Here is a 27,910-nt window from a genome sequence, read left to right on the forward strand (position 1 = left end):
GTTAATATGTAAAGCATCTAAAGCGAAAGTATGTTTTGAAATCCGAAATCTGTTTATCAATTTCACGCTGCTCGGCGGGGGGGGGGGGGGAACGCCGCGCGGCGGGCGCGTAATGAATTGGAAGTTGATCTGTCAACACTATCCTTATCTTCAGGGCAGATGTTTTTATTTTATTTGGCTTATAATTCCTTACCAAATGTAGTATTTCATCTCGATATGCTTCGTCTTTGATATGATTTAAAACAAGTTCCTCGTCATTATAATTCGCTTCCGATAGCGAAGAAAAGTAACAGAGGTTATTGAAAACGAAAAAATTTCGATTGACAAATTAGTCGGTGTTCTTGACACAGCAATTATAGGACTTGAACAGCGGAACTTTGTAACTGAACAAGAAATTTTGTCTGTTTAATAGAATTAAAGAGAAAGTATTATCACATGAAACAAAGCAAAACTTAAACAACTTACATTGAAAGAAATGTTTATTTAAGTAAACAAATAAATATTAAGCTTTTTCTTTTTGCAAATTTTGATACCCTTTAGATCATAATTGTTCTTTATTTCATAAATTACGGTTTCATATTTTTAATTTTAGAATTTCTGCATGCCATCTTACGAGATTTAAACTGATGATCTATAATCCGGAAAAATCGATAATCCGGAATCGCCGAAGTCCCGACGAGTCCGGATTAACGACTTTTGACTGTATTTGTAAACTGAATTATATCAAGTGATGAAACGTATATGCTGTACAAGATTAAACAATGAAATAGGAACTAAAACAAGTAAGTAAAATTTCAAATCCTGTTACAAGAGCTGTCCTTTAAATGTAGGTGTTTCTATTTCTTGCATTGGTAAGGGCTTGTAATTGCCATTGCCTGCATTTGAGGAAATCCCAAACCATTAATTGATTTTAAAAAATAGTAAATAATAGCTGTGTGTTTGGTGAGAGGTCCCCACTTCATAAATCTGGCACTTTCTGTTTGATTAGATTATAGGGAAGTCATTTAATTTGAGATGCTCCCATCTAGCAAAACATTCATGGCAAATAAGTACTGTGGGCAGTTTACCAAATTCAAAATGAAATTTCCTTTTGAAAATTCTTGTTTTGACCAACTGAAAGGACATCATCATCAGTTACGGTGCCCAAGTGAAACTGTAAAAGCTAAAGAAATTGAAAGGAAAAATTATCCAGTAGTCACTGTTTTCCCCAGACTTTCTTTCTTCAGATTCTCATATATGCACAAATCAAATCTTTTGCTCTCAAAACAGGCCGTTGACTACTAGGAGTCTTGGTCCCGTCAATTTTGATATTGCCTGTGGCCTGTCGCGGTAGTTATAAGGTGCCTAAACACCTCACCGAATGGCGAAATACGTAATTGCAATGGCATTCAGTTTTACTGTGTAATCAAAGAGATGCGATAAGCAAAATCAGTGCGGCATAATCTGGCATATGGTCTATGAAGGATATCCGATCAGTAGAGGAAGTACTGTGAAAAAGTCCAAAGGCAGTAGAAGTACAAAAGTACTCGAAAAAGTCCATAAAAGCAACCATAAAGGCACAGTCAATTCGTGTAAGTCCATTCTAAACTAAGATTCATAAGCAATGACATTTGAGAGAAAATAAATGGCATAAAGTGATAAGGAAATGACAAAACATTTGTTCAGCGTCTTATATTTTTTGCGTACTCTCTCTGACTGACAACAGTTAGCCGTAGCAGAAGGGAGAAGCGTTGGTCACATGAGGTTCAACAGCTACTGAGAATTGAGTTCTTAGTATGAAAAGTGATTGGCACCTGCAGTCATGTGATTAATTACGAATGAGAATTTGAATTAAGAGAGAATACTAAATATAAAATACTTGATTAAATCGCCGAAGTCCCGACGAGTCCGGACTTCGATTAAATAAAAGCTATATACAAATATACAATATTTACACTACCACCTGGAATTGTGGTGAACAGTCCTAGGTCTTTTGACCACATGTTCTTTAGGGTCATAATCGATGATATTCTTTAATGTGTTGTATGGGCTATTAGGCATACTTTTGTAAAATTTATGTGTGTTGATAAGCATCTGTGTTGGCAGGGGATATATCTCTAAGTCTTCATGAACGTCCCTGTGTCTTACGAACCAGGGGGCATTCGTAATTGCATGTAGGATTTTATTTTGCAAAATTTCCAGTTTTTTCCGTTCCGATTCTAAACCTATAGCCCAAGCCGGTGCTGCATATAAGATAATGAGCCGAATCAGAGTAGTATACGGAATTTTCTTTATTTTTAAATTTAGTTTGGAGTTGCGTCCTATAATTGGATAAATGGCCATAAAAGCAGTGTTTCCTTTATTTGCAGCATACTGGATATGGTCTTTAAAATTAAGTCGTTTATCTACGATGACACCAAGATATTTGTACGTATCTGATTGAAAAATAATAACATTATTAAGGGTGATGTCTGCATTAACTCTCATATTCTTTTTGTATCTTCTGTGCAGTACAGTGCAGCATTTATTAGCATTTATGTTAATTTTCCAAATACTACACCAGTGAGCAATATTGTTTACATGGAGTTGGAGATTGTTTAGTGCATGTTGGGGATTTGCAGATTCCACAAGTACAACAGTATCATCAGCGTATTTAAGAACTGTAGAATTCAGAGGTTGAGGCAGGTCATTAATGTAAATACTAAAGAATTGCGGGGAGAGACTGCTTACCTGTACTATATACCACAGAACATTCATTTCTTAGAAGAGAGGGTATCTCCAATCTTCACTTGGAAGGTTCTATTTTTAAGAAAAGATCTTATGATTTTAATGTACACCTCCGGAAGTAGGAAATTGGAAAGCTTGTAGATAAGGCCTGCATGCCACACTCGATCAAAGGCTTTCTCAAAATTGAGGTAGCATGCAGCTACTACTTTTTTCTTCTGAAAAGCAAGTGCGGTAATTTCAACTAAGTTAAGAAGCTGATGTGTGGTACTATGTCCTTGACAAAATACAAATTGAAATTTATCCAGTAAGTTAAATTTTTCCAGGTGCTCTGTCAATTGCTTATTGAGTACTCTTTCAAAAAATTTTCCTATGGTGGGAAGCAAACTGATAGGTCTATAGCTGTTAATTTCTTTAGGGCTTTTCCCCGGTTTTAAAATGAATATAATAATTGAATGTTTCCATTGCTGAGGGAAATAATGTTGGCGAATACAAGCATTAATTATGTTGGTTATATTTACAATACATCTTGTAAGCAAGGCGTTTGAGAGCTTCATTATTTACAGAATCATACCCACTGGCTTTCCGTTTTTTGGGGTTATTAATAATAATTTTGATCTCGCTATTATAATAATTATGTACTTCCTCCTCATGGTCTGGGTCCGAAGACGCGAGTGGCCTATAAATTTTTGCCTGTTCATCCACCATGAGTTCAGCAATTTCTTCTTCTGAATGCAGCATGCGATATGGGATGAATTTTAATATTTTGGGGGCCTTTTAAGTGATTTAGCAATCTTCCACACAGAGGTGTGTCCAATTTCCATGTTTTCGAGTGAGAATTCCCATTTTTTAGATTTGTAGTTTTGTATATCCTTTTTAATTTTCCTATTTAAGGAGTTAAGGTGAGTTTTATCCCTGGGATGCTGGGAGAGCTGCCAGTTTTTGATTGCCCTGTTACATTGCTTGATAGTATCTTTAATATGTGTAGGCAGAGAGAGAAGATCTTTATCTTTACAAGGGTAAGATGAATCTCTAATAGTATCTTGTATTGTAGTGGTCATCTTAGAAATCTCTTCTTCTATATCCAGGCAATGTTGGAAGTTGTTTCGACATCTATAGTTCATATATACTGATCTCTTGAAGAGAAGATATTTGGGGAGATACAGACCCAATGAAGTAAACAATACAATAACAAAAATTATGAGATATATACATAGTCTTTGTTCAGAACTTATTTACACTTTCTTAATTGCTGTGATGTAATGCATCTAAAACTAACAGTATTTTTAAGAATGCAAAGTGACAGCTATTATAGTTACATTTCATTCTATTTTGGTAGGTCGAAACTAAAAGTAAATGGATAAATGGTAACAACAGCAAGTCATATAAAAATCATTTCTGATATTCTTAAAAATGTTCTTTACAGATCTTTGCTGCAGTTTTACTCAGTCATTTCAGCATTGAAATGTGAATAACTGTAGCTCAAAACTGTTTGTGATTCAATGTACAAAAATGCTTTTCTACTGCACATAGACCATCTATATCAGGAAATTAGATGGATTTCTTGTGTATTTTATACTATATTCATGACAAAATATGTATTGCACTTACTAAGTGTGATCTGAGTAGTCGAAATTTTACTGAATGCTATTACAGGGAATATTTTTATAATACAATTATTAAGTAAAACTTGATAACCGTAAACAAATAATAATAAAATAACTGCCACTCACTTTATTCAGAACTTTTATCGTAACTTGTTACCAGTCATTTTATTGGATAAAGTGTAAAAAATCTTAACAATCTAAATAGTCTTATAAGCTGTTTTATTACTTCAGTATATGATTTTAGAAATGCTATACATTTTAATATAAAATTTATCTGAAGCCTGTATATTAATATATATATTTTAAATACAGAGTGATTATAATTAAACTTCCACTTTCAAAAGGATGTTAAAAAAAAAACTATAGGTCAGAATGACTTGAATATATATATGAAGTAACAGGAGTTTGTCTTGCAAAAGAAAAAAAAATAGTTCCAAATTTGATCAGTAGATGGCACTGTACTTGTCGTAATATGCTAATTAAAAAACATAATGTGCACACCACATGTTAGACGTCATAAAAACTTGAAGTGCATACAGTTCTCACTATTCTGCATCTGTTCATCATAGCTCATCATAGCTCTGTCAATATAGTTAATCATAGCTCATCATAGCTCTGTCAATGAAGGATCAGGCTCTACTTGCGAAGCTTTTTACAAATATAATGACTGTGTTTCAGATTTTCTCAAGTACTGAACATGAATGGGATGAAGTTCTGGTCCAATATCTGCAATTCTGAGTATCAATGTAACTTTAGAGATGGAAATGAGCTTTGTTTGTTAACAAAATGTTCTATGGCCATGTACTGTCCACTTCCATCTGAGTAAGAAATTGTAGAGCGAAACTATGTCATATTGGCAAGACAGCTGGAAACAACTCGTAAACATCTCTAATTTTGAATGGATAGTATTGCAGGATGTTTTGTAAAATTTTAGGAGTCATGTTGATAGGCATTTCTAAAGATCAGTCAATTTCCCTAGTACCAGCATGTTCCACACCACTTCTAATACTTCTTGCAGTGCTGTAGCCTCATCTTCCTCTGACGTCAAAGCAGTTGCTTTCCTCCATCTCCCTCCCAGATCTCATGTCAATTAAATAGATTTTTTTGAATTTCTAAATCATTTTCCTCATATCCTTGATAGATATCAGACAAGGGCTGCATCTTATACCCATTAATGACCTGAAATTCTTCAGGACATTTGAAGCACAATCACCATTCTTGTAAAAATTCTTCACAAGCAGAGCCTGATCCTTCATTGACAGAGTCATGATGAGCTTCTCAGATGCAGAGTAAAGGGAACTGTAAAGGGATTTTAATCAGTTGGGAACTGCATTTACTCCACATTCTTATTTAATATGTGGTACACATGTTACATTTTTTAATTAGCATATTATGACAAGTACAAAAAGTATTTGTAATTTTTTTTTTCCTCCAGACAAATTCCCAGTTCTTCATGTATATTCCAGGTTATTCTAACTAATGGTTCTTTTTTTGCAACCTGAAATTGGGTATTTAATTATAATCACGCTATGTAGTTTTTCTCATAATGATCTTGCAATTAAATTGAAATGACAGCACAAATGTTAAATTAGTACTAAAATTAAAGAGAATTGTATAAGTCTTATATCATTAATCTTAGACTAAAATTAGTGTTTTATATAGTATTAGCTGTAATGTTAAAGTTGTGTTAATAACTGATTTTTATATCCCATCTTAAGGCATGCCAACATGTTTTCTACAACACTACTGATAACATGCTTTCTGTTGCATAGTGAGTAAATTTTTTCAGGCACGAATCAATGCTCATCCATTATGATTAATTATTAAGCATAATTTAGTACACTTCATATGATGGAATGGTGTGTCTCTTATTGCTTCTCCTCTCCATTTAGTGTATCTCTTAGAATTATGATCATTGTACTGCCCTGTAATAATCATGTTTTTTTTTATTCATAACTCACTCATTCTACTTTATTGTAACTGTGTTTCCCTAACCATATTTTATTAAATTACTGCTCTTCCAGGAGTAGAAATAAATGTAACAGGATAGACATCTACAATTTTCCTTTCACTAATCCTAATAGAAAGCACAACTGTAGTGTGAATGTTAATGACCATTCCACAACATCATGGTTTAATGTTCTTTTAATTTTAATCAGTTGGTAACTTGAATATGCATCTGGTATCAATAATGTGAACTGTATCTATTCTAAAATGGGAATTACTATTTTTCTAATTAAAAGTGAATCTTGTAGTATTTGTGTGCAGTGAAAATATTTTTAATCAGCTGTAATTTACCTGAAAATTTAATCAGCTGTAATTTACCTGAAAATTTACCTGAAATTGAAAGTACACAATTCCAAGGAATATTCTTTTCTTATTTCCTGGTTGAAATATCTGGTCAGTTTGGAAACTGGAATTTAGAAAGAAATAAATTTTCTGTAAAGCAGTATCGTTTATTATGTTTCATGTATCAGCTGTGAAATTAAAGTTGCTTTAATAATTGACTTTATCCGATTTTAACCCTTATGAGAGTAATTTACTCACGTATACTTCTAATTTCACAGTGAGTAATTTTTTTCATGCACAAACCTATGTTTATTCACTATGCTAAAGCATGTAAATACATTTCTGAATGTTTTGCAGATATGTGAGTAATTTACTCACGTATACTTCTAATTTCACAGTGAGTAATTTTTTTCATGCACAAACCTATGTTTATTCACTATGCTAAAGCATGTAAATACATTTCTGAATGTTTTGCAGATATGAATTGAAATAAAAATGGATTAAAAGTAAATTTAATGTTTTAGAAGCAAAGAATATTTTATAGAGATACTTGCAGATTGCTTTCTGTGTGGAGTATTTTAAAACATGGTGTTGCATGGTGCAAAGAAGCTTCACATTCTATGCAACGTGCAGTTCTTTTATGCCATCTTACTATGATTTACTCCGAAAAATATGCAGTCTTTATTTGGTTGTGTTCAGCAAAATTATTTGTAAAATGGCTGGCTATAAAAGTGCTGGTTTTGGTGTTTTTGATGGGTGACATATTGATGCTTCTTTGAGTGGAAAAATTGCAGGTAACTACTTACTCAAGAAAAGTAGAATGGATGGTCATGGTTTTGCCCCAAACACACTCTGCCTAGCTGATATCACATTTGAACACATCCATCAAATCCACTGTAAATAATTAAGAAACAAGATGAGTATATCCATCATAGCCACTTAGGGGTGTAAACTACTTTTTCTTTCGTAGTTGCCTTTAAACATTTGGTAGAATCTAGCATAATCTTTTCTGTAGACTAATTTTAGTTAGTAAAATTGTTAAGGTGTTTTTTTTTCTTTATATATATACAAGGGGTGATCAAATGAAAAGGTACAAAATGACACGGTGGGTCCAAATGTAGACTTTATTCAAAATATACACCATAGGCCTGAGCACAATGATCCCACTGATGAACAAGCCCCTGGATTCCTTGTTCCCAGAATTCCTGTGGCCGTGACGAGACCCAGTCCTTCACAGCGTCCTTGAGTACGTCGTCCGAGTTGAAGCGCTTTCCTTTCAGGTGTTTCTTCAGTGGACCAAACACATGGAAATCGCAGAGCGACATGTCCGGACTGTAGGCGGATGGTCCAACGTCTCCCACTTGAACTTGGCCAGTTCCATGTGTGTGACTCTGGAGATGTGTGGACACACGTTATCATGGAGCAGAACCACACCCACCGTGAGCAGCCCCAGTCTTTTGTTCTTGATGGACCTGCATAGGTGTTGGAGTGTCTCACGGTACACATCGGAGTTAATGATTTTTCTGTGCTCGAGGAATTCCACAAGTAGCGGACCTTGAATGGCGAAAAAGATGGTGAGCAACACATTGCCTGCTGACGGCACGCACGGCTTTGAACTTTTTAGGGGAAGGTGACGACGCATGCTGTCCCGCTTTGTCTCTGTCTCGTAGTGATGGCACCAGGTCTCATCACCTGTGACGATCCGCTTCATGAAAGCAGGGTCTTTCTGATACCGAAACAGATGTTGCAGTGTTATATACAAGGGGTTATATGCAGTTCCTTTTGCTGGTCGGTGAGCTGCTTCGGAACCCAAGCGGCACACACCTTCCGATAACACAACCTGACGTGAACAATTCCCCACACGGTTTCATAGCTGACATCCACCTTCACTACCAACATTCGCAATGTGACACGCCAATCACTTCTCACTAGGTCATCCACCTTGTCGATGAGATCGATCGTGATGACAGTGTTTGCCTGGTCTGGTCTCGGGTAATCACTTACACTCTCACGGCCTGCACGAAAACAGGCACTACATTTTCTGACAGACTTGTCAGAGACACATTTCTCCCCGTAAACTGTCACTATCCGGCAATGAATAGCTGTTGGTTTCTCACCTTCAGCTGTCAGAAATCGGATAACACCTCGCTGCTCCTCAGTCGTCGAATTATGCAATGCGAACGCCATCTTGTCCTCATACGGACTGCCGCATCATTTGGACACGACTTTTGATAAGAGCCTCTGCTCTCTCCTACGCATGCGGGTGCCCGCACATGCTCCGATCCCAGTCAGAGACTGAGATTGCATCCCGAGATGTCTCGCTACGTTCTCCCATGGTGGAATATGCAAATATTTAACTGTTACATTTTTATGTCATTTCGTACATTTTCATTTGATCACCCCTTGTATATATAATGTTATTCTTTTCAGCAAAATAATGTTTTTTTTAGTTTCTGTTTCTTATTAGTATAGTTATGTAATTAGCTGTTCTTCCTCTGGATATGTGAACAATATAATAATTATTCTGGTAAATAATTTAAATATAAATTAAAAGTTTGAATGAAATAAAGCATATCTTATAGTCATTAAAATTCACTTTTGCTAATATCATTATTTTAACAATTGCTATTGAAAGATCATATTGTTCCTTTTAATTTTGAATTCGTTATATCAGCATTTTTTTTAACTGATATGTAAAGTCATTTCCTTAATATTTCAGGATTTGCAGGCACTCCAGGTTATCTTTCACCAGAAGTTCTTAAAAAAGATCCATATGGAAAACCTGTTGACATATGGGCGTGTGGTAATTTTTACTGATTATTTAAATATTTATGCAGTTTGCTTTTTTAATTCAATTACATTCAAAATTCCTTTAAAAGTCTATCTTATTATTTTTTTTCATGAAAAATATGAATATTTATGAATAAGTACATTTCACTGCTGTATGTTCATGCTAACTTGATTTATCTGATATCTATAGATATAATTTGGTATATAACTGATTCATATTCATGTTTATCGTTACTTTGTACACTCTATAACAAAAAAAATCGACACACTTAGAAGGAGTCATCCGATTGCTTTGAAATTTTGTATGCATAAATGTTTTGACCAAATATGCAAATGATTAAAATTCGGTGTCCAATGAATGAATAGTGCGATCTCCAGCGCATTGGAACTTCACATCCAGCAGATGTATATAAGGAGCTGTTCTTGAACTGATGTTAAAAATTTCTGTTGCATTGTGATTTAGGATATCTTCAACAACTGAAAAAATGCCTCGCCTCAGGATTCAAGCTCATTGCGAGCAACTGTCAGAGTTTGAAAAAGGTCATATCATTGGATTGAAAGAGGCAGGTTGGGCAAATCAGAGAATCGCTCGTCGTATGAGTCAAAGCAATGCTGGTTAGTAGAAGATACTAGCAAGAATGGGTGGCCAGTGGCAGATTTCAGCATTATGATGTTACCAGTTGATCTAGGGCCACAACAGATCGGGAGGACTGAGTGATTGTCAGATCAGTTGTCACAGCGCCTGATTCATCACTATCAACCATCAGACGTGCAACCCACACATGAATATGCACCATGACCATTCACAAAAGGCTGATAGAGTGAAATCTGTGCTCGTACCAACCGTTACATCGTCTGCACTCTGTTGAGCCAGATTACAGTGGTGCTTGGCTCAATCAGATTGGAATGATGCTGACTGGGGATGAAGTGGCGAACACCACTTCCAACTGTGTCATGACGATCATCGAAAATGTGTCTGGAGTCACCCAGAGCAGCATGCCGATCCTGCTTTCACTCTTGCATACCACACGGGCCGTCAACCAGGAGTTATGGTCTGCGGTGCCATTTCCATTGATAACCGGACCCCTTTGGTCGTCATTAGAGGCACACTTATAGCACAGCAGTACGTTGACGACATTCTGAGACCTGTTTTTCTACTGTTACTTTTTCAGTACCTGGCCTTATATTTCAGCAAGATAATGCCAGACCACATACAGCACATGTTGCTATGAACTGTCTTACAGCTTGTAAAACACTGGCCAGCCAGATTGCCAGATCTCTCTCCCATCAAGCATGTCTGGAATATGATGGGAAGGCACCTGCATCTACCAGGGAATGTTGATGTCCTAGCCCGACAATTGGAGCATATTTGCAAGAAATACCGCAGGAGACCATCCAGTAGCTTTATCAGTCTATGCCACGCCGTGTGGAAGCTTGCATCTAGGCTAGAAGTGGGTCAACACCTTATTAAGCTTGTTATTTTGTAACTATGTAACTCTGAAATAAATCATTCTGAAATTTTAATTATTTTTTATTCGGTATATAATCTTCCTGTTCATCAATTTTTGTCTCCATCGGACAACTCCTTGGTGTACTGATTTCTTTTTTGTTATGGAGTGTAATAATGGTTTTTTTTTTTTTTTTTTTTTTTTTTTCCTTTCTGAAGTCTTATAATTGTAGACTCCCCTCCTCAATAAATTCAAAAGTAGTTTAAGTGTGTTTTTAAATACATGTATATGTGCATGTATTGTAATTCTGACTTATAAAAGACATCTTTAATAACAAAAATTTCGTGTGCATCTTATTTCAGATGCAGTTGGTTATCCATATTCTCTTACCACAAACATTTTCTAAGAAATTTTACCAGCAAACTTTTAGTATATTTTAATAAAAAGGATTTTATTGAAATTTCAATTCAGATTTTCTTTACATGTTTGAAGCTGAAACTTTTGAAGCTCTGCTTTCAGATGAAAAAGGCTGAAATAGTACATTTAATTATTGTTTGCCTTTGATTAAAGGGTCCTCCTTCATAATTATATATCATGGATTCTAAGATAGTTCCTTTAAAAATTGTAGTTATTGCTTCTATGTTTCCTCTGTTATTTTTCCTTTCTCTTTCTGTTTTTGTTCTTCATTCTATCTTTTTTTCAATCTGCTGTGAAAATTCAAATTTTTGCCTCAGCAGCTATGTTAAAGACATCACAACATAAAGGTGATATCATATGACTTTTAATAGAAACCAACCTGTACTCTGACGTTTTTATTTGATTTTTATGATTTTTAGCAAGTTTCAAGGCAAAAGAACTTCAATTGGAATAAAATGAATTTTAATATAATAGTTAGAATAATTAACATTCATAGCTTTTGATTCATTTTGTTTACCTCCATGGTGGAAACTCTAAAATATTTTTTTATAAAAAGCACAAAATTTGCAATAAGCCAATGAACAAGCCGGTGATAATCTTTAATATATAAAACTGACATGATATTTGGCATAGAATGCCAATGAAATCCTGCTTTTCATATAATTTTGAAAATAATATTTACATATCTATCTGTGCATTCATGCACAATAAAACATCAATTTTTCGTATTTATATAAATCTTTCTTAATTATTGACAGTAAATTTAGTCTTTTTCAATTATGAAGAAAATTATGTGTATTTACATAATTTGCAATTTCTAAATAATTTTTAAATCGTGAAAAAGTAAAAATAGCCTTTGAAATGCAACTTTTATTAACGTGAAATATCCATGTCTATAAATAACTGTTATAAAAGTGCTTGTAATTCATTTTAATTAAGATGAGGAAAGTTCTTGAAAACTTCCAGTTATTAAATTAAATTAATTTTAATTTTTTATTTATTTCTTTTGTTAATGTTAATCTATTACTTTTTGTGAATTTGTGATAGTAATATTTCATTTTCAATGCATTAATTTTCCCCCTCCACTTTTAGGAGTTATTTTGTATATTTTACTTGTTGGCTATCCACCTTTCTGGGATGAAGACCAACACAGGTTATATGCACAAATCAAAGCTGGTGCTTATGATGTATGTTTGTTTTTATCCTTAGTATCACATTAAATTTATATAGTTCCTATTTTATGCTACATTTTTACAATAATTTATAAAAATAGTAAAAGATAAGAGTACTTAATTTTCATATAGAGAATACATGAAATTTTAAATTAATCTTCACTGCAAATTATTGGAGTGAGAACAAAAATATGTTATTGCATAAAGGTAGTTTGTAGTACAGAGTTGTTCTAAAATATGTAGATAAAAGGTATGGAAGACAAGAGAGAACCAATGTAAGCAGATTTTTATAATGAAAATATAGGAGCGATGAACACGGAAATATGGAGAATGGAAGCATTGTTGAAATTGGGAAGTAAAACTAATCTACTGATGTAAATCATTATTTTCCATAAGCATTTCAGGTGCACTGCAATGCTACATAAGAGCTAGTTAACGAGATTGGGAAGTGAAAGCAATCTGCTAATGTAATACATTATTTCCCATGAGGATTTCAAATGCTCTTGCTACACAAAGGCAGAAATACCTAACATGCATTTATCTATAGGTCTGTGGAGCAGTTGTTCAAAGAATATACAGAGAAAGATTTCTGAGTATGCAGCTTCTAAGCTACCATATATTCAAACACATTAACTAAGAGTTATGCGAGAGTGAATCATTCCATGCTTGCAGGTATGCTTTGGGCAAGGAAGGATATCACAGAACTAGTGCAGTGGAAGCAGCTGTAATATTAATATGTACATTTGAGGATTATCCTGCTACAAGCACAAAAGACATTGGATGAATGAAATGCATTCGTATCATTCAGGAGCAGATTATGGACAAGCTCTTTGAAAATCCTATTAATTTTGTTGAAGATATAGTGTTCAGACTGTCAGTGGTTGCTGGAAATGAGTTTGAAATGCTCAAGATCTTTGTCAATATGCAGCAATCCATATGCTGCACTTTGAGTTTTGCATTACAGTTGGTAGCTGCACTTCCAAGCACCTACTGTAAAAAATTGAGTAATCCCCTCATTTTTTAAATTTTAGTGGTGCTTTTTATTTGCCTCTAATTCATACCTTCCTTGCACCATTTCTACACACACATTCTGTTATAAAATTGCATATTTCAGTCCCCTCTGCCTGTCTTGTATTTTTCAGGGATGATTGTAGTCCTTTTTTACAAAGTGCTTACTTTTTGAATACTTATTAAAAATCATCCTTTATGTTAAAACTGAAACAAATGTTATAGTGTTAGTGAGAACTGTAGTTAATTTCATAATATGAAAATTATTAAAAATGGGCAAAATATTGCAGTTTGCTAAAAATAATCATATAAAATAAGAAAATGTGATAGACAAAGAATGATTTTCAGCCAAATTAATCATAGTAATCATTCAATACTATAACAGCATAATAAATAATCTAAAGAATTATCACTAAGGTGCTCGTTAAGATGATTCCTTTCTAGTAAGCTGCTAATGATGATGGGTATAGGAAACAGCTAATGTGTCATTTTTAGTTAATTGTACTTAAGCACATTGAGATTACTTCTGGCTTACTTGTTAATGGTTGGTTTTCATGTAAAAATTTTGATAGTTACTTTTTATTAAGCATACAAAGATCCTTTATTTTATTAAAGTGTATTTTTCTTAAAAGAAACTGTAGATAAATTAACTTAGATTTACATTGCAAAACAGAAAAAAGTGCCACATATTTTATTAAATCAGTATAACTTTACATCAAAAGAACATTTAAATTCATTTATGATAAAGAAATAGGTGATTTTTTTCTCTTTTATTTTCATTGTACCCAAAAAGTGCTAATATTTTAAATTGATGCTCATTTTTAATTAATTGTACATCATTTTTAATTACCAAATATAATTAAATGACTTTTTAGTATCCATCACCTGAATGGGATACAGTTACTCCAGAAGCAAAGAACTTGATAAATAGTATGTTGACAGTAAATCCAGCCAAACGAATTACTGCTAATGAAGCCCTTAAACATCCTTGGATTTGTGTAAGATTTAAATTTTAATCCATCTTTAAAATCATAATATTTTTATCATTTATTTTGACTGCATTTTCAATGTTATATTCTATGTTAATATAATTCATTTTGAATATCTTGAATGTATTATTGTATCATTTATATAAAAGCATAAAGTTTATGACAATTTAGAAAATGCATAGCACTTTTACAGTTTTCAACATTAACAAGTATTTTAGAATGGTCACTTTATGGTGATAAAATTATTCTTTATGTATTATTTTCATATATTTTAATATTAAATCACAAAAAATATTAAAATAGATGTAGATCTTTTTTTTTTTTTTTTTTTTTTTTTTTTTTTTTTTGTCTGAAAATATAATAGTACTTTCTATTTTTAGCAACGAGAGCGTGTTGCATCAACACTGCATCGTCAAGAAACTGTGGACTGCTTAAAGAAATTCAATGCACGACGTAAATTAAAAGTAAGTCTGTTTGTTTTCAACTTGTGTTTTTAATTTATTGTTAATGAAATCTAGCTCTTAATTTTCTTCTAAAATTTTTATGTAATTTAAATGTGTTTTTGAAAATGACTAAATTAGTATGAGGTTGGATTATTGCTTTTATTTCATAAGTTTTTGTTAAATACAATTGATCCTTTTAATTTCTGTGTGTTAGAACAGTATTCAAGTATTTAATTATCTTTGCTTTCCATAATTTTCTTGAGAGTGTTTCCAACATATAGAATGTTACTAACATTGTTTTTTCTTTTGATGTATTTTAAATTAATTTTTTATGGAAACATTGCATTCATTTTAACTTCCCATATGAAATTATTTATGGTTTCAGTGTTCAGCTGAAGTTCCAAAATTTAGTGAACATTCAGACCCAAAGTACTTTAAAAAATTTTTGTATTCAGCTTATGAATAATGCATGATAATCGGCAAGCAAATTGTGTCATTATGAAAAATAAGTAGCATAATAGCCCATCAGCATTGCAAGAATAAGACTGCTAAACAATAGTAGTTTAACCTGGTAAAGTCTCATGTGCATGACCATTTTTGTGGTTTTCCCTATTTGTAACACAGACCCGGTTTCTACTGCCAAAAAGGATAGCCTATGCTATCCTGGATGGTAGTAGCTTAGGTTATCTTAGTGGGTCAAAGATAGCTTCTTCAGTAAGCTCCCCCATACATTATGGTTTCTGTGGCCCTGGGAAGCTATTTCAGTGAGGGTGGTTTAAGAGAGAGTTTAAATTTAAAAAACTCTACTGCTGAGGATTGAGAACCCACAAGCATACAGTTAATGATAACACAATGAGATATCCTTATTGGTTAGATTTCCCTCATCTAATATGGAGCTATGGGTTGGTTCATGTAATACCTTAAATTAATGTTGGCAGATTACATTTACTGATATGACTTTCCCTATTTGTAACAAGAATTTAAAGTAATTTCCCTCAGAATGTCCTTCACAAGGGCATGTCTTCTGTTAAGCAGATAGGCATTGTGTACTTCACTACAGTCTAATATAATAAATCCATTCTGCTCCGTTATGCCCTCAGTGTCAAAAAAAATTCACATACTTAGGAAAAATATTTAACAGTTTTGAAATGTACCAATATAAATATAGTAAAAGGTACACTATCTGTCACTCAATTAACCAGAAAGTTCAAGTAAGCGGATGGTTTTCAAATTTTTAGAAACTTTTTTAAATGCAAAATTAAGCAAATAAGAGATTTGTAATTCTTATAAAGCAGTAATAGGACTACAATTCGAATCTCATAAAGCAAGAAGAGGTCTACGATTTGAATCAAACAAAAACTATCACCAAACAGTGTATTTAGTGCCAATAATAGATAAATGTGGTGTAATGCTTTGTCTTTATGTGATTCCAATGAATTCTTGATATGTCGATTAAATATTTTTATAAAAAGATATAAGTTGATTACTTTTTATGTGTTTTCAATCTTATTTTAAAAAAATTATGACAATTTAGGCCTTGTCCTCAAAGGAATAGTATATTTTCAAATTTATGGTATCCTGGCATCAAGAAAAGTGCAACTTATATGAAAATGGATAAACGCATGTTATGTTGCACAATGGGAAAAATTATGACAAGCGATTTAAGTGTTTTATATATTATGCCTACAACTTGTATATATTGACTGAATAAAGAGTAACATGTTCCTTCAAACATCTGCCGCAGTGACCAGCATTAAGTTTGGCAAGATCTGTGCCAATTTTTACGGTCAACGGAGTTTCATAATCTAATGTGTTTTATTTCTGTGTTTATATCTGCAGTACCCTTTTTTCTTTTGAATCTCACATAATTTAAATGTAAGTGTTTAATAATCAAATTGATAACAAAAAACGAACTCTTTGTATAATTTTAGACTGCAATTTTTTTTGTTTTCATTCGTTTGGCTTTTCTACTGTTAATTGCATTTGCATTTTTTATATGCTTATTTATCCAGAATTCGGCATATCTGAAGCTTTCCGGATTGCCAAGTTTTTACAGTATCTCTTAACCAGACATGCAACTGATAAAAGGTACACAAATAAAATCGCAAGTGGGTATAAATGTGCAGAAAATGCCACTCCAAAACTCAGCAAAATGCATTGCTGGGCTGTTATGTTATTCAGAATTCTTATATGGTGGTGTTTAGAAATTGAGAATCCCTGAAGACCAGCAGATTATGTTGTGCAAGCATATGAGTGACCATTATTGCTATCAGGGAAGTGGACTCATTCTACCAATAAATTACCCAGCTGAAGGGTCAGAGGGAGAAAAATTGTGAGTAATTCTGGCAGGACATCTGTAACTATCATGTGGGCAGTAGTAGTGAGAGCTTTTGTAAGTTCCCTCACAACTTATTTATCCATCATTCAGAATCACTTACCCTCATCATCTGGGCATGCAATTTCATGAAGCACTTTTGCAAGAAAGCTGTGCGAAGACTGATCTTCATTATCAGTATGTAACTTCTAACACTAATTCCTGTTTATCAGTAGCAACATTTATTCTGATGTCATTGTCACAAAGCTTGGATCAGATTGGAGCTGTATCATGTTCAGTTGTCAATCACAATTTTTATTTGGCTCAAATTACCAAAGAATTCATAAATTATAATTCATAGCATTGATCCCTGCTCTGTTCTGCTTTTCCCACATAATTTTGGAGCAGGCATACATACATCAGGATTGGTGTTACCATTTGCAGGGTCTGTGCATACATCACTGTGTCACATGTGATCTGTATTTGCATTCTAATAGCCTAACAATAAAATGATGACGTGATGGGACCTTTTTTTTTTTTTTTTTTTTTTTTTTTTTCTAATGCTGTTGCATCAGTCAAGGATTATCTTTTAAGAAGATAAATGCCTGCTTGTGCACTACAAATTTCTCTCATGGAATGTCTGCAGTGCCTCATAATTATTCTCTGACCTGCAGATTTACAAGCCTCTGCCGAAACAAACCTGTAAATGACATGTTATAACCGGCTAATGATATTTACTTTTAGATATCATAAATGATTTATAAAGTTTTAGCACCAAAAAACAAACTTCTTTTTAATGTTTTCAATTAAAACATTTATAATTATTTCCTCATCAGAATATTTTACTCTTTTTAGGGTGCCATTCTCACAACTATGTTAGCAACACGAAATTTCTCTAGTAAGTATTTATTTGCGGTTTAATTACTTCATCTTTGAAAAGTTCATTGTTATGAAACTGCAATGAATGCAAAATATTTTTTAAATAGTCTTATAATACTTATCCTTTTAAAAACTTTTATCAGCAATTAGCTATCTCCATCTTAAAGGATTAGTTCTTCAGAGATGTTATTAATGCATTTAATTATTTGTATAAAATTAAAAAGTATTTTTATGTCAGATAGTTATCTGCTTATATACAGTCAAAAGTCGTTAATTCGGACACCCATAATCCGGACTTCAAAGCTACAAACTTTCTGCGCATGCGTCGTGTTGACGCATGCATGTAAGACCTTTACGGCTGCGAATATGCATGTGCGCATGCCCATAATATGTTTACTCATGTGCGTTTAATGTATAACGAATGGTATAAGCTAAGCTAAAATTATCTAATTCAGTTAATGTTGCAGATTGCGTTGTTCCTTAATCTTCGAATTGGATCTGGCTTATTATTTTTTTCAGACTGTTAGGGCAATTTTATAAAAGTAAGCTTGAACTTTCGATTATGTCAAATAGAGTTTCCGATATATATTTACTAATATGTAAAGAGTTCTCAAAGCAAAAGTATATTTCGAAGTCCATTAAACAAAAAGTGGAATTCCTGCAAAAAATGGATAAAGGCATATCCTTTGTTTCTGTACCCATTCCGAAATCTGTTTATCAATTTCACACTGCTCGGGGGGGGGGGGAACGCCGCTGCACGCAATGAATTGGAAGTTGATCTGCCAGCACTGTCCTTATCTTCATTCAGCTTATAATTCCTTACTAAATGTAGTATTTCATCTCGATGTACTCCGTCTTTGATATGATTTAAATCAAATTTCTCGTCATTATAATTCGCTTCCGATAGTGAAGAAAGTGGCACTCAGCAGTGTTCAGAGATTATTGAAAACGAAAAAATTTCGATTGACAAATTAGTCGGTATTCTCGACACAGCAATTATAGGACTTGAACAGCGGAACTTTGTAACTGAACAAGAAATTATGTCTGTTTATAGAATTAAAGAGGAAGTATCATCACATAAAATGAAGCAACTTAAACAACTTACAATGAAAGAAATGTTTAATAAAGTAAACAAATAAATATTAAGCTTTTTGTGTGTGTGTGTGTGTGTGTAAATTTTGATACCCTTTTGATCATAATTCTTCTTTATTTCATAAATTACAGTTTCATATTTTTAATTTTATAATTTCTGCATGCCATATTACCAGATTTAAACTGATGATCTATAATCCGGAAAAACTGATAATCCGGAATCGCCGAAGTCCCAACGAGTCCAGATTAACGACTTTTGACTGTATATTTTTTGATTGTTTAATATCATACAGAAATTTATCACTGAATGTTAAAATTGATAGTATAACTTTAATTTTATTTCTGGATTGAATCACCTTTGCTTTATTCCTGTTATCAAAGTTTTTATTTATATGCATATAGTGGACTCTTGATTATCTGTCAGTCTTAAGATCGCAGTTGTCACAGATAAGAAATTAAATAAATAATAAAAAACTCTTCCCTCTACCACCAAATATGGACAATCAGGAATAAAAATCCATTTTAGCACATTTTGTTTAATGTAGATAAACTCTAAAATGTTCTCTAACCACAACAGTATATGTTTCTTAGATTGCTAACTGACCAGTGGCCGGGTTGCTGAATACTGGTAATTTCACCTAGTTCGATCTAAGGTGAATGGGTTGGGGTTTTCTCCATGTGTTCATTTCTCCATGTGTCATGTGAATTTTTTCTGAGAAAAGTAAAAATGAGAACTTTTTCTTAGACCTTCCCAGTTTTCCTAAGAAAGCTTTCCACAAAAGCATCTTTCCTCTTAAACAGATAGGCTTTGCTATATTCAAATAACTTGACGTAATCTTTGAGTGTTCTAATTTTCAACTTAGTTTTATTTTTTAATCTTTTGCAGTAACTACATAAGTGCAATGGAAAATATGATGCATCATAAATATCAAAATTGCATAATTTTGAATGAAAAATTTTTTTCAGCATAGTTTTATCTCACAACTCTTGTATTCTTTTAAATAATTATGTTTTATTGTACATTATAACTTATTAAAAAAAATTTTTCAATTCTTTGTTGTTTGGTGAATTCATTATGTTCAGTGGACTGTCAAAGTGTGTATCTGACAGATAATAGACACTGTCAGCTAAAAGAATGGTAATCAAGTTTGCATTGTATTTTCTACTGAGAAATGAATTTCTGCTTTCCATAACTGTAGTTATGGAAAGTAATACAGTCTTTTAATTTATAAAGTTTTTCTAAATTAATATTTTTTTATGTCTGAGGAAATATTTTCTATTGGTGTTTTTGCAACTTTAAATTTTTAATTAGTCCTCAAACATTTTTTCTTCCATTATCGTAAATTTTGGTTGCTGGAATCTAATGATAAAAAATATAAATTTCTGAGTTTAATACTACTTTTTTTAATAGCTAGATAACATTTCAAAATGCAGTAGTACACATCATCTTTTCAGAGTTTTTCTGCTGCTTAATTAGTTTGAAATATCCCAAAACAGCCTGGAATTAATCACCTTGAAATATTTCTTGATAATTAATTTTTTTTCTTTTCAATGGCGAGGCACTTGCTGATTAAGCCTTGATCAGGAATGGGCAAACCCATCACCTCATTAAGAACACTGCTGAGTTATTGTAGAAAATAATTATAAGAGTTCTAGTATTTTAGAAAGCCTAGATTTGTGACTTTAGAAGTTATTTTAAATTCAAAATAAATTTTATTATGAGAATATATTCTCATTCATATTTGTATTCTGTTCTGTATAAATTCTCATGATCTTATCTTTATTTTTAAGGTTGTTGATTATATAATTTTTCTTTAAATTATATAATCAACAACCTTATTGAATTGAGCTATTTGCTATCATTCTTGTTAATTTTTTTTTAATTTTTACAATTTCTTACAATGTTACCATTTTTTAATTTTGATCATCAAAGATTCCTTTATGTTTGTCAGTAAAATTTGTAATTATAATTTTTTATTTTGTTTCAATATTCAATGTTTTTTTTTTTTTTTTTTTTTTTTTTGAATTGACTTATTCTTTAAAAGATTTAATAAAATATCAGAGAAATTCTTTAATGCTATAAAAATTCAGCACTTCTCTAAAAATATTTCCTTTTTCTTATTCCTTGGAATTTTTTTAATATTTTGTTTATATTTATTGATGGCATTTATAAATTTAACATTGGTCTTAATTACATACTTATGATTTGTTTTTTTGTGCCTGTTTGTTATATAAATGTATATTACATGTGTGTATATTATATTACGTAATACATTTATTATGTAAGCCATAAATAAAGTTTGCTGTCATATAACAATGTACTGCTTTGATGCATTCCTTTGGGGAATTTAACAAACTGGATTATTTGCCTGCCAGTTTCTGCGATCAGAATTCATAACGTGGTATTAAACTAGGTAGTTTGCTTTCTTGTATATAAATACAAAGTCATTTTTAGAGATTTTACAAGTATTTTGATTCAAATAAATATTTATTCAGTATCTATAATATGTTTAAGAATGAAGCAATTAATCTGTAATATATTTATAAACACATAAATTCTAACCAGTTGGTTATTTAGTTTAAATTCTGTTAAAATTATCGCATTTTTATTACATGGAATGAAAAAGTGTCAATGTATTTACCTATTTTATTATTAGCTTTTTTCTTTAGTTTACAACCTCTTTTTAGTATTTATTAAATTTTTTACTTGATTTTTCTGTTTTTAATTTCTACTTCTTTTATCAAAACTTTCTTCTATGGATTACATTTGTGTTATCTTTGCTATTCTGATGTTTTATCTGACTTTTAAATTGATTAATTTAAAAATTTTTCAAAGTCTGATTTTGAAATAAACTATATTTCCTTGTCATTTCATCTTTCTCTCACACAATCACTATGCTTGCATTGGCACTTGGTAAACAGTCATTTCTCGAGGTAATTAGCAAATAATTATCCTGCTGCTTTATAGGCTTTAGATGGCAGGCTCGTTTTACCTCGTTGCACCTTGCTTTATTTGTAAATATATGTCTTTATATTATTCATATATATGAATATAATATATATTTATTTGTTTTAAATAATTTCAGAATGCTCTGATGTTATATCTATTTGTTATTACTTGCGCTTGTCATGCTTTTAGATAATAAATTTATTAATATTTTCATATTTACTTCTTTTAAGACTTCTATGTATTTATTTTTAAAATATATGTACTTTTTAAAATAATGAAAATGACAGGCAGTGTAATAATTTGGGGGAACAAAATACTGTTTTTAGTACTTTCCATCTATGCATGACATTTTAAGCATGTTCTTCCCTATTTTATCCATTTTTACAATTTTCATGCTTTACCTGCAGGCCATGTAACTGCTCCAAACCAAGGTAAACAGTTTTGTTCACTTACTATGTTCGAGGGAAAATAAGTAAATGCTCAGCCATGTGTTTGATAAAAATTAAATTTTACTTTCCGTTTAGTAAAGCCATGTGTCCATTAAAACTTTTATATTAATGATGACTTGGATATGTATAAACTATAATTACAGACCAAACCAAATGAAATTATAAATAAAAAAGAATGGAATATATGTATTAAAATGCAATCCAAGACGATTTTGCTTTTCAAAATCATTTCTTGTTTACATTTAGACTGATAAATAACTGATAAGACTGATAATTGCATTAAAAGACATTCTCCACTGAAATAACTGGTCATTTTCCAACTTCTGGTTTTAGAAAACTAAGAAATGCAGATTTCAAATTCTGGCTTTTAAAATATTTTAATGCTGTCTGAACCAAAATATGATTAAGTAGCTGAGTTTCAAAGAGAAATATTTTTGAGTTTATCTACCAATTCAAAAAAAAAAAAAATAATAATGACAATAATATTGATTTGAGAGCAGTATAGAAAATTTGATATTTAAATGTTTGGGTAATAGACATATGGCAGCATATTGGAAATAAAATACCAGTTTTTTAAACTTTGTTAAAAGCATTAAGTCATTAATACAATAAGAATGGTTAAGCATTAATACAATGAGGATGAAATTATAATTTTTTTTTTTTTATATGAGAGGTTTTAACAGCTGCTAAAGTACCCTTAAAGAGTAATATAGGCTTTCATTATGGTTTTCATAGTTCCTTCATTAGACAGATTTCCCCCCTCCAGTGTTCTAAAAAATGTGCAGCATTTTATGATGGAGAAATGGGCACTTTTTCAACTGCATATGTATGTGTGAGAGCAATAGAGTAAAGACCGAATTATACTATACTTAATAAATCATGTTGTTATCTTTTATTTCATATCAAATGTTTATAACTTCTGTATAGAGCACTATTTATAGGTTTCAATCAATCGGACTTTTTAAGAACTATACATGTTGAAATGATTTCATATAGGTCACATACTGATGCTCTACAAAAGCTACTAAGGCTAAATTCAAGTTTTAATATGGTTTTAATATGGTTGTTGGCAACACTGTTGTGAGTGGTGCCTTTTCCGCTACCACATAAGGACACAGGCCCTTCGCTCGGATGCTCAATCTTGGCTTGGCAGCCATTCGAAATGGAGCTCCTGATAAACGTTACCTCCAAGTGCGAAGTGCGCGCAGTTATTCGATTTTTCAAATCAAAAGGCGTTAAACCGGTTGAAATTCACCGCCTATTGACGGAAGCGTATGGATAGTCGTGCATGGATGTCAAAAACGTTCGCAAGTGGTGTAGAGAGTTTACAACCGGTTGTACTGAAATTCATGACAAAGAAAGGAGCGGGAGGCCGTCAATTGCCGACGAGACAATCGCGAAAGTTGAGGAACTCATGAGTAAAGATCGGAGGATCACTCTGGATGCTCTCTGCATTTTGGTTCCTGAGGTTTCCAGAAGCACCATCCACAGGATTTTAATGGAAAAGTTACAATATCGGAAGGTGTGTGCAAGATGGGTGCCACGTATGCTGACAAAAGACCACGAACGGCAACGGGTTGATTCTTCCCGCAAATTTCTTCGCCGCTATGGTTCTGCTCTGATGATGAGGTGAAAGATGAGGTTCAACATTTCCTGAAGGGCATGGCGGCAAGCTGGTATGACATGAGCATTGTAAAACTGCCACAGCGTCTACAAAAATATATCGACCGAAATGGCGATTATGTTAAAAAATAAAGCATTCTTCAATCTTTAAAGTGATGTAGCAATTATAGAAAATAAACGGTTCTTTGTATATCTAAAAATATAGGAGACCTTTTTTTGGGGATTGACCTCGTAATACAAAAAAAAGTAAATGTTAAATATCAAAACTTATAGAAAATAATCTAAGACACAACATATTACTGGAAACTAACAAAAATTACATAGGGGTGATAGGTTTGAAAGCAGATCATTTAAGTAAAAAAAGCTTCTAAAATGTCTCCTGTTAAAGAAAGCAAGAATTGCATCTTGAATTGATGTAAATTAAGATAAAACATTGTAATACTGTTGAATTAAACTTTTTACTTTTACACTGCTAAGGAGGACTACTGACTGGGAACAAGCCCATGCATTATGATGTCCACCCTGCAGAAGCCATAACGGCATTTATTGAGTCTAAATTAAAAAAATACCTTGAATACATATGACATTCTTGATTGCATGGATTAAAAAAACACTTAGGAATACAAAGCTGCATTGATACAAAACTGGTAAGCGTAAAACAAAAACAGTAAAATTCAAGACAAACAATGGAATTTCAAGCCTGCAGTTATACATCACACTGACTTACTATTATACAATTATACACTTGATAATTCCACACATTACTAAAAAACATATTATTCAATATATTACTAGAATACTGAACAACACACTGACATAGTAAAGCTGATACTACAAATAAAACACACCATATACACTGCTCGTATCAGAAAAGTACACACTGACATATTAAAGCTGATACTACAAATAAAACACAACATATACACTGCTCGTATCAGAATAGTAGACAATTCTGTACATGATGCTGTACTGTAATGCTAAAACAAATCAAAAGAACACTAGACAATAACCTTTGGAAGCAGTTACAGTGATAATTAGGAAGATAACATAGTTAGAATACTGAGTCAATTCAAAACATTAAATCCAGCAATACACTTCAATATGTATAATGTTGAATTAAACTGAATTTGTTTCACTTAAAAATCCAAACTTAAAAACAAAATGAATGTTTACTTCTGTAAGAAAAAGAAGAGGTTGTAATTTGACATAGCCTTTTACAGCATTTTCTGTTATCTTTTAAGGTTTGTCTTAGTTCATTGCTCTGAGTACTAAATATTTAAGCATTTTAATGATAGTACCTGTGTGCTTATATATATGCTTTTATATAATTTTAATGCATGTGTAAAAACTATGGGGCTTAAATATAGCACACTTTGTAATAAGTTGTGATAAAAAAATTGATTAAATTTTCTCTTGTCAAGAATTTCATTGGCTATTGATTGTTATGACTGCTTTCACAGGTTAGCTTTTCTGAGGATTTTAGGTAAATGTCTTGTAAAATAGCTGTTTGTCACAATAAAATTTGTCATTTAGAATAAAATTTTACATCTTGATGAAGGGAATAAAATGTGTACAATTTTGGTTTTACGTAACATACTAGGAATCCCATTAGAGATGGTAAATTCAGGCAGTGCTAGCCTATGGATATTAAATATTAATTAAAATGAAAAATTTAAACTAAATATATATATCTGTTTCTCTTTCTCTCTATATATAATATCTCTCTTTATATATATATATATATATATATATATATATATATATATATATTTCACCAGTTATATCAGTTTAAAATTGGTAAACCAAGCATAGTTTCTGAATTGGCTGTCAACATGGCTGAAGCATTTAATTCTGTTAATTATAACTTATGCCTAAAAGAAATTGAACAAGATTTTCATGAAATACTTTGTTGATTTTTATTCTTGTGTCTTGCTGCCCTCTCTATTTCTTTGTAGGGAAAAAAGGATGGGAGCATTTTTATGTATTTTTTCTGCTGTTACTATTAAACATTTTTTAAAGAAATTGCAGTATATTCTGTAAAACTTTTCAGCTGTAATGAATCTTTTGCACATGTACAGATATGCACTGAGTCATAACTTTCACTTGACATGAGCATATAATGACACTCACTCACCAGTTTGTAGCTATAGATAGAAATATTTCCTTCCCAACTTTATGTTGCATATTTATGCATGAATATATGTGTTTCATAGTGAATGCATAGTTTTTATATCTGCTAGCTATTCTGCATACCATTATGTGTACTTTTTTGTGTACAATATTATGTTTAATGCATGCCAAATTTTGAAATGTACAGATTTTAATAGTATGTTTGTGTGTTACAGAAAATATGTTTACTATTTAATGCTTTTGTTTAAATTATTAATGAGTGTCATTCATTTTGATAAAAATCTGGCTACTTAAAAATATTTTTCTTTAGCATCAAAAATGATATTTTTATAAAATTGTAATTAATAAATTTTCCATAATAATTTTTTTAAATTTTGATTTCTCAGAAACAGTTAACTTTTTTAATCTTAAATTTATAACAATAATAATATGCACTTTTATTCAAAAAACTAGTTTGTTTTATTTTTCTGTTAACATAGCATTAACATTAATGCGATGAGTACATCTAATATTTACTGTAATGCATTATTCATTCTGATAGAAAGATAAATATTTTTTTAAAAAGTATTTGGAACTTAACTATCATCAGAAAAGATTTTCTAGACACTATCATAAATCATTTTTTAAAATTTTATGATTAACTTTGTTGTTTTTAATTTTGTTGGATTAAAATAATGAATCATATGCAAGATAAAACAAGCCTTAAAATAAATCTTAGGTGAGCATGTAGTTTAAATTGGATAAATGAAATGACATTTTACTTACACTTTGAAAGCATGTTTTTACTTAAAAATTTTAATGCAGGCATAATGTCTGCTTAAAAAAAAAAAAAAACGAAAGAAAGAAAGGGAAAAAAACTATCAACAGGCTGATACCATTCTAGTCAAAGGTGAAAGATAACTTGATTCAACAAGATAAAGAAACACTCATATGTCTTTTTAAACTATGAACAATGACTGCCACTGATTGAAAAAGGTCACAGTGAGTTAAGAACAACTAAAACAGCACTCTTCCATTTAGATCTTTTAAAAAAGTGAATATTAATTATGTAGCTAATAGTAGGAAACTATTTCTTCTCTATATGTAAAATTACTGTGTTGGATGTATGCTTATGCATAAAACTTCTTTACTGTTACTAGTTATTTTCAAACCAGTGCTGCTAGTTACCTCTTATTTTCAAACTCCAATTTGAGTTTGATAAGGAGGGAGAGCATTTTTTTTTTTTTTTTTTTAATCTCAATTAGATTTTATTTTCATATAATGTCATGAGATAAGACTTTTGAAGTATCATTAGTATTTCATGAAAGAATTGCAACTTAAAAACTCTACTTCTTTCATGAATTATCATGATAAAATAAAGATTCAGGAAATGTGTTAGTGAATTATTTAAGTAATTTAATAAATTTATCATAATTTTTACAAAATATGTTATATTAAAATATTCTTATAAATATTCTAGCTTGATTTTTACTGTATGGTTTTTAATAAAAATATTTATAAGAATGCCTTTTATGATATATGCATATTTGCTTCATAAATTTCATTTGTAAACTCTGGTAAAGCATAAAATAATATTCTACCGTCATTATGTATTTTAATCTATCAGA

At 31.6% G+C, this 27,910-nt stretch overlaps 1 protein-coding gene across 6 annotated transcripts in view; it reads left to right on the forward strand.

Annotated features, from left to right (window-relative positions):
- Positions 1–27,910, forward strand: part of LOC118185738 (calcium/calmodulin-dependent protein kinase type II alpha chain) — a 525,081-nt gene that overhangs the window by 455,015 nt on the left and 42,156 nt on the right. For all 6 annotated transcript variants that reach the window (XM_085822541.1, XM_085822542.1, XM_085822545.1 and 3 more), the window contains exons 8-12: positions 9,319–9,402; positions 12,347–12,441; positions 14,310–14,432; positions 14,804–14,887; positions 18,036–18,078. In XM_085822541.1, the coding sequence (XP_085678667.1) occupies positions 9,319–9,402; positions 12,347–12,441; positions 14,310–14,432; positions 14,804–14,887; positions 18,036–18,078 (429 nt within the window). The remainder of the gene's footprint in view (positions 1–9,318; positions 9,403–12,346; positions 12,442–14,309; positions 14,433–14,803; positions 14,888–18,035; positions 18,079–27,910) is intronic.

The sequence above is a fragment of the Stegodyphus dumicola genome, chromosome 8 (genome assembly GCF_044657685.1).
Source record: "Stegodyphus dumicola isolate Sdum_Otavi_A_Nest chromosome 8, ASM4465768v1".
NCBI classification, from domain to species: Eukaryota; Metazoa; Arthropoda; class Arachnida; order Araneae; family Eresidae; genus Stegodyphus; species Stegodyphus dumicola.